The sequence below is a fragment of the Anser anser genome (assembly GCF_964211835.1).
Source record: "Anser anser genome assembly, contig: HAP1_SCAFFOLD_51, whole genome shotgun sequence".
Classification (NCBI taxonomy): Eukaryota; Metazoa; Chordata; class Aves; order Anseriformes; family Anatidae; genus Anser; species Anser anser.
Window position 1 is genome coordinate 1182348 of NW_028154169.1, and position 10190 is coordinate 1192537.

The window sequence follows — 10190 nt, forward strand, 5'->3', positions numbered from 1 at the left end:
GCGTGCAGCTGGCATGGGGAGAGGAGAGGAGGGGGAGAGAGGTTCAGGGCAGCCTGGCATAGAAAGGCAGGGGAGAGCTGGCAGAGGGAGAAGGAGCCCCCCCGGCATGGCACGGCACGGCACGGCAGGGCAGGGTCCTGCTGCTGCCCAGAGCCTGCTGCCTGGGGCAGGCTGCTCACAGCCCCACACCTCCCCAGGGCACTGCACAGCAGAACTGCCCGCCAAGAGCTACCTGAATGCAGGGCACTTTTAGAATCTGCTTTGTTTTCCTGCCCATGTGCTGAGGCAGAAGGATGGCAATGGAGTAGGAACATCTGTACTAGAGACTAAGGCTCCTTGAGCATTGCTGCTGCTCTGAGGCACCTCACACACCTCAGCATACAGACGGTACCGACATCACCTTTGTTGTTTCTTAGGGAAGTATTTGACCTTCTCCTCACGTCCTGCAGCAGGGACTTGTCCCTGGCCTGTGGACTTCTCAGATCACTCCGGGTTCCCTTTTACCTGCTGCTGCAGACCAGGACTGACTGCTGCACAGCCCACAGCACAGCCCCCTGCTTCTTGTGGCACCCTCAGAGCACCAACCAGAGAAAAGACAAGGAGGGCAGAAAGATCTACCTGAAATGAATAAGGCAGTATGTTGTCTGTGTGGTGCATGTTGAGACATGCAATGGAATTTCGTCAGAAAAGTCCTAAAATCTTTGCTTCGTTTGGACAGGCTGCATTGCTCAGAGGCAATAGATGTGTAACAGCAGTTCCATCACCGAGTTCCTCCTGCTGGCATTCGCAGACACGCGCGAGCTGCAGCTCCTGCACTTCGCGCTCTTCCTGGGCATCTACCTGGCTGCACTCCTGGGCAACGGGGTCATCATCCCTGCCATAGCCTGCGACCACCGCCTCCACACCCCCATGTACTTCTTCCTCCTCAACCTCGCCCTCCTTGACCTGGGCTCCATCTGCACTTCTGTCCCCAAAGCCATGGCCAATTTCCTCTGGAACACCAGGGCCATTTCCTACCCGGGATGTGCTGCACAATTCTTTTTGCTAGTCTTTTTGATTCCAGCAGAATTATCTCTTCTCACCATCATGGCCTACGACCGCTACATCGCCATCTGCCAGCCCCTGCACTACGGGACCCTCCTGGGCACCAGAGCCTGTGCCACCATGGCAGCAGCTGCCTGGGGCAGTGGCTTTCTCCACGCTGTGCTGCACACTGCCAATACATTTTCACTGCCTCTCTGCTGTGGCAATTCCCTCAACCAGTTCTTCTGTGAAATCCCCCAGATCCTCAAGCTCTCCTGCTCAGACTCCTACCTAAGGGAAGTTCAAGTTCTTGTGGTTACTGCTTTTCTATTTGGGAGTTGTTTCGTTTTCATTGCTCTGTCCTATGTGCAGATCTTCAGGGCCGTGCTGAGGATCCCCTCCCAGCAGGGACGGCACAAAGCCTTTTCCACGTGCCTCCCTCACCTGGCTGTGGTCTCCCTCTTTATGAGCACCATCATGTTTGCCCAACTGAAGCCCCCCTCCATATCCTCCCCTTCCCTGGACCTGGTGCTGGCAGTCCTGTATGCAGTGGTGCCTCCAGCAGTGAACCCCCTCATCTACAGCATGAGGAACCAGGAGCTCAAGAATGCCATATGGACACTGATGACCAGGTGTTTTTCATAACCAATAAACATTCTTGCCTCTCTTCTTCTGAGAACACCTGAAAACGTTACTCACAATAGGTCATGCCTGTCTTTTTTCTGCTGTTGCTGGTACTTTCCACTAATATTCTGAGTAATTTTGTTCACTTAGAAATAATATTCTTCATTTTGGTTTTCCATTTAAACCAAATAAAGTAACATTGTTTCTTATATCCTTCCTCTGAGGCCTTTTGTGTAGCTGCAGGGACAGTGCCTGTGTGCAGAGGTAGGGGTGAAAAGAGTCGTGGCCCAGCAGTCCAGCCCGGGAGCACCAGCGCTGGGTCCATGCAGAGCTGCTCTCCTGCCACTGCCACCCTCTCCTGCTGAGCCCTGCTGGCGGTGTAAGGCCTGGCTGCTCCTGCAGCTTGGTGCCAGTGCTGCTGTGTGGCCATGCTGGGACCACAGGCAGGGACAGGCAGTGGGCACTTGAGTGACACAGCTGGCCTCCAGAACAGCATTTCCCTCCTAAAAGGGCCGTGCCTGAAGGCTCACGTCATCTTTTGGAGTTGCCATCCGATCAGAATGTGCTCAAAGAGAGTCCCAGATGCTCCCTGGGACACAGGATGTGCTGGGAGAAGAGCAGGGCCTGTCCAGGTGCAGGGAAGACATGGGAACAGAAACCCTTTGGTGCTGCTGCTACCTGCAGGCACATCGTACGCACATGGAGAGAGGAACAAGAGCGAGCACAAAGGCCATCAGCTATCCCTAGGGGTGTCATGAAGACCAGTGGGGCAGAGTGTCTTCAGGTCCCTTCATCCTGAGAGTAACAACCATGGGGCATCTGCCTGAATAGCACAGAACAGTCCAGGTGGAATACACCTTCAGAGATCATCTAGTCCAAAGTGCAAGACCTGAACGCAGCTCTGAGATGTGCTTCCTTGCACCTCCGAGGTCCCTGTGCCCATTGCTCGTGCCTTGTGGCATCTCAGCGGAGGGCAGAGCAGGGCGATGCACCGCAGGGCTGAGGCGTCTCCCATCCTCTGGCAGTGGCTGCAGGAGCCAGAGGGACCCTGCAAGTGTGCAGTGCACTGCCTGTGTGTGTGCAAGGCAGGGACTCGTGTCTCTGAAGAGCCCAGTGTGTATGAGCAGTCCGTGAGGCCAGCTCAGATGTGGGCACCTCACAGAGCCCTGACATTTCTCTGTGCAGAACTCCAGTAATTACCCCCAGAACTCCAGTAATTACCCCCAGTGTTCCCATGAGATTTCTGTCACCCTCCTTGCACACGTTCATTGCAAATGCCTCTCTCTGACATATCACGCTACCCTGCCTTCTGGACTGGTGGCGACAGCAAACTGGAGGCTCTTGGTGACAGCCAACATGGCTTCACTAGATCGTGCCTGACAAATCTGGTGGCTTTCTACGATGGGCTTACAGCGTTGGTGGAGAGGGGAAGAGCAACTCACGTCATGAACCTTGACTTGTGCAAATCATTTGACACTGTCCCACACCATATCCTTGTCTCTCAATTGGAGAGACATGCATGTGATGGATGGATCACCTGGTGGGTAAGGAAGTGGCTGGATGGTTACCCTCAAGGAGCTGGAGTCTACAGCTCAATGTCCAAGTGGAGGTCAGTAAAGAGTGGTGTTCCTCAGGGGCCAGTATTGGGACCAGCACTGTTTTAACACTTTGTCAGTGACACGGACAGTGTGATTGAGTGCAATCTGAGCGAGTATGCTGATGGCACCAAGCTGGGTGGTGCAGTCGATACACTGGAGGGAGGGGATGATATGCCATTGGACCTGGACAGGCTTGAGAGATTTTCCTGTGAGAACCTCATGAGGTTCCCAAAGGCCAAGTGCAAGGTCTTGCAACTGGATTTGGGCAATCGCAAGCACAACTACCGGCTGGCTGGAGAATGGCTAGAGAGCAGCTCTGAGGAGAAGGACCTGGGGTGTTGGTGGATGAGAAGCTCAACCTGTGCCGGCAATGTGAGTTTGCAGCCCAGAAAGCCAGCTGTATTCTGGGCTGCATCAAAGAAGTTTGGCCCAAAGCTTGAGAGAGGTGATTCTGTCCTTCCACTCCGCTCTCGGGAGACCCCTCCTGGATTACTGCATTCAGCTCTGGGGCCCCGAACTCAAGAAGGACATGGAAGTATTCAAAGGAGTCTAGAAGAGGCCAAAAACATGACAGAGGGGCTGGGGCACCTTTTCAATGAAGACTGGCTGAGAAAGCTGGTTCTCTTCAGCCTGGAGAGACTCTATAGCAGCCTTCCAGTACCTAAAGGGGGCCTTTAGGTAATGTTTTAAAGCCAAAAGAGGGTACTTTAAAATAAGGTATAAGGAAGATATTCTTTCCTTTGGGGGTGGTGGTCAACGGAACAGGTTGTCCAGAGAAGTTGTGGCTGACCCATCCCTTGCCCCTTTGTGGCCAGAAGCCTCCCGTGCCAAACCAAGCTGGAGACCCCCCCTGCAAAGTTGTTGTTTAACCTCATCTTTTCTGCATGGGGCCTCCTCTGCACCACAGAGCCCAATCTCAGCTCCCACGTTGTCACAAGCGTTCTGCATGGGCGCTACAGGGCCTAACTCTCCCATGTCTTGCCCTGCCTCTGCCATCCTACTGGGCAGGGGAAAGGGCTGCCTCCTGCAGCTGGCAGGAGGCGAGGGTGATATTGTAAAAGCCAGTCAAAGGAGCTCTCTAAGACTCAGTTTGGAGTTTTAGAAAGCAGGCGTTCTTTTACTGAGGTGCTGGACTTAGTGGGGATCAGTCCACCTAGTGTGCTTACAGAACTGTTTGAGCTATAGGGGTTATATACAATCAAAACATACATGTTAATCAGATTTCCCCAAAACATATTCATGCTATTTCCTGTAACTCATTAAAATCAGTAAATGTCTCTGACCCATGCACATTTGTTTCCACTGGTGGTCTTTCAGGGGTCTCTGGTGGTCATCGGTAGTCTTCCTCACTATGTTCGTTAGTTGAATCCAGTTCTTGTCCATGCTCAAGCCATCTAAATCTTTCTTCTCTTCTTCTTTCATCTTAGGCATGCATACAAAGCTTAGTTGCTTACACATCCAAGGATATACGCATAGCATGAGTTCCTCGCCTAATCTTCTGACACATCCTCTAGGCCTGGGTCAGCTTGCCCTCATTCTGAGATACAAGTCTGGAGGCTCTTATAGATAAAGCTGACTAATTAGTGAGTAAGCTAACATCAGGCATGAAAGTTTCTAAACTTCCTTCTATCTAACAAAACCTAGTAAAGGTTTCACCTACCTGCCAATGAAGCTTTTCAAATTTGATGCCATTGTTCTGTCAAGGAATAGACCTTTTTTCCTTTCAGCTCGCTATCGAGAGGAGGCCAGGAAGCGCCTCCCAAGGCCGCTCCTGCCAGCAGAGTCAAGGCCGTGGCCGAGGGGAGGGGAGGAGGCTGGAAGGGCGGTGGTGAGGTCCCTGCCGCTGTGCGGCCTGGTTGCCCCGCAGGAGATGTGCTGGCCGGCAGGCCTTGTGAGGTCACCCAGCGCGTCACAGAGCACCCAAGGCAGCAGGGATGGCACTGGAGAGGCGGGTGGCAGAGCGCAGCCAGGGGCTGGCTGTGGGTCCCCTCTGCTGCAGCCGCCTGACGGAGCGTGGCAGGAGGAGGGCAGGCAGGGCTCGTGGCAACCACGCTCACGGTTGCCTTGCCACAGGGTGCTGCAGAGCTCGGGCATGGCCACCACAGCCCCAGCCCCTTGCAAGGCACTGCAGTTGCTGGTGAGAGAGGGAGTTAGGGGAATCTTATCAAGTAGAGATAGAGTGCTGACGGCATGAAACTAGGATCCTACTTAGTGTCTTTACTAACTATGGTGCTTGTGCAAATTAATTAAAGCAAGAAGCCTTGGGCCCCTTTACCAAGGTCAGACTCTTAATAAGAGTGTGAGCCTATCTTAAGAAACTGGTAGAAACTGGTCCTGTGGATGGACAAGATCCAAGAAGCAACTGAGTCTGTGCAGAGACAAGAGGTCAACTAGCGGTGATGAGGAAGAGTCATCAATCTTCATCCCCACGACCCCCGACGACCACCACCAGAATGCACTGCGCAAGCGCAGATGGGAGGAGTTTATGGAAATGACTCCTTGGAACTAATTTTAATACGAAGCGGGGACAGGTTATGAATATGTATAGGCATATTGTGAAACTTCATGCATATGTAACCCTTTACTGCATATAACCAAGGCAAGTTGCTGCGTCAGGCGCGCACGACTTTGGCGGGACTACCCCCCATGCTGCCCAGCGCTGAATAAACATACCTACTTTACAATCTTACTGATTGTGGAGTCCGTTTTCCGCAAGTCACTGGGACAAAAGCAGATCCTGATATAGAGCCAAAAGAAAAGGAGGTCATTAGTGAATAAGCTGAACAAGACTGGACCCAGTACTGACCCCTGGGGGTCACCGGTAGCTACAGGCTTCCAACTAGTCTTCACACCACTGAGCACAACCCTCCGAGCTCTGCCATCCACCCAATTATCAGTCCACCTCACTCTCTACTCATGTAGGCCATGCTTCCTCAGCTTGTCTATGAGGATGTTATGGGAAACAGTGTCAAAAGCCTTTCTGAAGTCAAGGTAGACCACATTCACTGCTCTCCCCTCATCTACCCAGCTAGTCATCTCATCACAGAAGGCTATCAGGTTGGTTAAGCATGATTTTCCCTTCCCATTCCTAGTATGGTCTGGGGACCAGCTTGCTCCTGACAAATAGAGCCTGCGGAACAGACCCCCACCTGGAGCAGCTTCCAAAGAGCCCGTTTTTCGCTGCCCGTGGAGAATCCCACACAGGACCAGCCCAGGAAGGTCGGCACCCCACGAGAGGGACCCCACACCAGAGCAGGGGGGAGAGCGACAGTGAAGGAACAGTGGAAACAAAGCACCATGGACTGATGGCAGCCCCTGCTCCCAGCCCCCCTGCGCCACTCAGGGCAGGGAAGAGGTGGAAGAGAGTGGATGGGGGAAGGTGCCCCCAGCTTGTTTTTCTGTTCCTCTCTGTTCCCATCAGCAATAGGTAATCAATTTTATTCATCTTCCTATGCCAAGTCTGTTTTGCCCGTAACGATAATTGTAGAGTGATCCCCATTGAGGTACACTTGAGGAACCCTTGAGGTACACATCTTCATTTATCAGGGAACTGGCTTTCTGAGAAGCCCCGACTCCCCTATTCTGAATTTATATCAGCAATCTCTCCTCCTTCTTCCACTCTGCATACTCCTATTTGAAGTGACTGGGCTGGCCACACTTAAAATATCTTCTCAAAGCCTGTCCCTGCCAGGATTTAGGCTGCAACACAGGTAGCTTTCCTTGTCTGCCATTCCTTCATCTCTCTTCCTCTCCTTGCCATCCTAGGCCCAACTCTTCCCCAAAGTCCACTCTATCTCCAACCCTCTGCCTCACTACCCAGTATGCTGTGAATACCATTAATTTTGCTCTCTGCTTTTCCGTCTCATCTCCCCTCTTGGCGTACACCTTCATACTACATACACTGTTCACTCCATCCTCCCTACTTCTGGAGCTTTTTCTGCATATCTGGCCAGGCTTTAATCACAAAATGGACTTTAAAGAGCCCTTGGGCTACTGGGTCCTCAGGATTCATCCCTGAGTACTTTCTAATTCTGACCCTGAGTCTCTCATAGGATTTCTGTGTTGTGGGTTGTTATTATTGTAGTTAGCTAAATGGATATTTCTGCTCTATCGGAATTACTCTTGGTCCGGGGGGGGTGTTAGTTCTTAGCCATTCTTGCACAGCTGCCTGCTGAATCATTCCCCCCCTCAACATTCTTCTCCAGTGAATAACATACTCAAGATTGATGTTTCCCGCCCAGGAATACAAGTTCAGGCTTTTGAAACAGATTTGACTGTTCTGCTAGTCCTATAGGGTCCTCAGTTAAAGACTTTGTTTCTTAAAAAAAACACACACACAAAAAAAAGTCTTAAATCTCCTAATCTCTCTGTTGGTAAGGGTGGAGTTCACATAAGGTATTTGTCCTAGTCCCACTGGAACGTCCCTAAGAGGATACACACTTAGTTTTAGTACTGTTAGTACTACAGTGAGGACTGTAGGTTCACAAGCTACTTGACACTCCTCTACACCACATATGTAAAATTTTTCTTTTTTCCAACCCTTTAATTTCTCCCTTTTGCCTTTTTTCTTCTTCTTCTTTTTTTTTTTCCATCTCTTATGTTTTGAAAACCTGTGATCTTTGTTTTACTGTTCCCACACTGCTCATCCTGTTTTTCTCAAGCTTCCACCTTATTTTGGAACAGTGAGGCCCCCTACTGCCAAATAATTACATAACATTTCTCCTTATTATGACTACACAACTACATTGGAATACAGAAAATTAGTTCTCTACTGCAAAAACACAACTTAGTTTCTCACATCTTTGAGCAAATTCTGATGGGACGGCAACTCCGAGAGATGACGTGAGCGTTCAGGCACGGCCCTTTTAGGAGGGAAATGCTGTTCTGGAAGCCAGCTGTGTCACTCAAGTGCCCACTGCCTGTCCCTGCCTGCGGTCCCAGCACGGCCACACAGCAGCACTGGCACCAAGCTACAGGAGCAGCCAGGCCTTACACCGCCAGCAGGGCTCAGCAGGAGAGGGTGGCAGTGGCAGGAGAGCAGCTCTGCATGGACCCAGAGCTGGTGCTGCCAGGCTGGACTGCTGGGCCACGACTTTCTCCTCCACCTCTGCACACAGGCACTGTACCTGCAGCCACAGAAAAGGCCTCAGAGGAAGGACATAAGACAAAGAGGCACTTGAATTGGTTTAAATACATAACCAAAATGAAGAATTATATTTCTTTGTGGACAACATTTGAGAAAATAAAATTGGAAAAAACCAGCAACAACACAAGAGCATAAGACCCATTGACTTCGTCTATCATGAGTAATATTAGGAGTGATTTACAAAAGGAGGCGGGCAATCTATTGCTCAAGAAAAACACCCAGACATCACTTTCCACATGGCAACCTTGATCTCCTGGTTCCTCATGCTGTAGATGAAGGGGTTCACTACTGGAGGCACCACCAAGTACAGAAGTGCCAGAACAAGATCCAGGGAAGGGGAGGAAATGGAGGGGGGCTTCAGGTGGGCAAAAATGATGGTGCTCATAAAGAGGGAGACCACAGCCAGGTGAGGGAGGCACGTGGAAAAGGCTTTGTGCCGTCCCTGCTGGGAGGGAATCCTCAGCACGGCCCTGAAGATCTGCACATAGGACAGAGCAATGAAAACAAAACACCCCCCAAATAGAAAAGCAGTAACCACAAGAACTTGAACTTCCCTTAGGTAGGAGTCTGAGCAGGAGAGCTTGAGGATCTGGGGGATTTCACAGAAGAACTGGTTGAGGGAATTGCCACAGCAGAGAGGCAGTGAAAATGTATTGGCAGTGTGCAGCACAGCGTGGAGAAAGCCACTGCCCCAGGCAGCTGCTGCCATGGTGGCACAGGCTCTGGTGCCCAGGAGGGTCTCATAGTGCAGGGGCTGGCAGATGGCAACATAGCGGTCATAAGACATGACAGTGAGAAGAGAAAGTTCTGCTAAATTGAAAAAGATTAGCAGAAAGAGCTGTGCAACACATCCCACATAGGAAATGGCCCTGGTGTTCCAGAGGAAATTGTCAATGGCTTTGGGGAGAGTGGTGGAGATGGAGCCCAGGTCGAGTATGGCAAGGTTGAGGAGGAAGAAGTACATGGGGGTGTGGAGGCGGTGGTCGCAAGCTATGGCAGTGATGATGACCCCGTTGCCCAGGAAGGCAGCCAGGTAGATGCCCAGGAAGAGCGCGAAGTGCAGGAGCTGCAGCTCCCGCGTGTCTGCGAATGCCAGGAGGAGGAACTCGGTGATGGAACTGCTGTTACACATTTCTTGCCTCGGAGCAAGGGAGCCTGTCCAAAAGAAGCAAAGACTGTGTAAAATTTAAGGACTTTTCTGATGAAAATTCATTGCATGTCTCAACAAACACCACACAAACAACATACTGCCTCATGCATTTCAGGACGATCTTTCTGCCGCTCCTTGTCTTTTCTCTGGTTGGTGCTCTGAGGGTGCCACAAGAAGCAGGGGGCTGTGCTGTGGGCTGTGCTGCAGTCAGTCCTAGTCTAGAGCAACAGGTAAAAGGGAACTGGGAGTGATCTGAGAAGTCCACAGGCCAGGGACATGTCCCTGCTGCAGGACGTGAGGATAAGGTCAAATAATTCCCTAAGAAACAACAAAGGTGATGTCGGTACCGTCTGTATGCTGAGGTGTGTGAGGTGCCCCAGAGCAGCAGCAACGCTCAGGGATCCTTGAGGAATCTCTAGTACAGACGTTCTTACTCCATTACCATCCTTCTGCCTCAGCACATGGGCAGGAAAATGAAGCAGATTCTAAAAGTGCACTGCCTTCAGGTCACTTTTGCTGGGCAGTTCTGCTGTGCAGTGCCCTGGGGAGGTGTGGGGCTGTGAGCAGCCTGCCCCAGGCAGCAGGCTCTGGGCAGCAGCAAGACCCTGCCCTGCCATGCCGTGCCGTGCCCTGCCGGGGGGGCTCCTTC

At 51.5% G+C, this 10190-nt stretch overlaps 2 protein-coding genes across 2 annotated transcripts; one reads left to right on the top strand and one right to left on the bottom strand.

Annotated features, from left to right (window-relative positions):
- Positions 1 to 652: 652 nt before the first annotated feature.
- LOC310890435 (olfactory receptor 14C36-like) lies at positions 653 to 1678 on the top strand. Its single transcript, XM_083852793.1, has one exon. It carries the CDS (start codon positions 742 to 744, stop codon positions 1666 to 1668), a length of 927 nt encoding a protein of 308 aa, XP_083708919.1. The 5' UTR covers positions 653 to 741; the 3' UTR covers positions 1669 to 1678.
- Positions 1679 to 8405: 6727 nt separating this feature from the next.
- On the bottom strand, positions 8406 to 9636 carry LOC310890446 (olfactory receptor 14C36-like). The gene has a single exon (XM_083852803.1). It carries the CDS (start codon positions 9521 to 9523, stop codon positions 8597 to 8599), a length of 927 nt encoding a protein of 308 aa, XP_083708929.1. The 5' UTR covers positions 9524 to 9636; the 3' UTR covers positions 8406 to 8596.
- Positions 9637 to 10190: the final 554 nt, after the last annotated feature.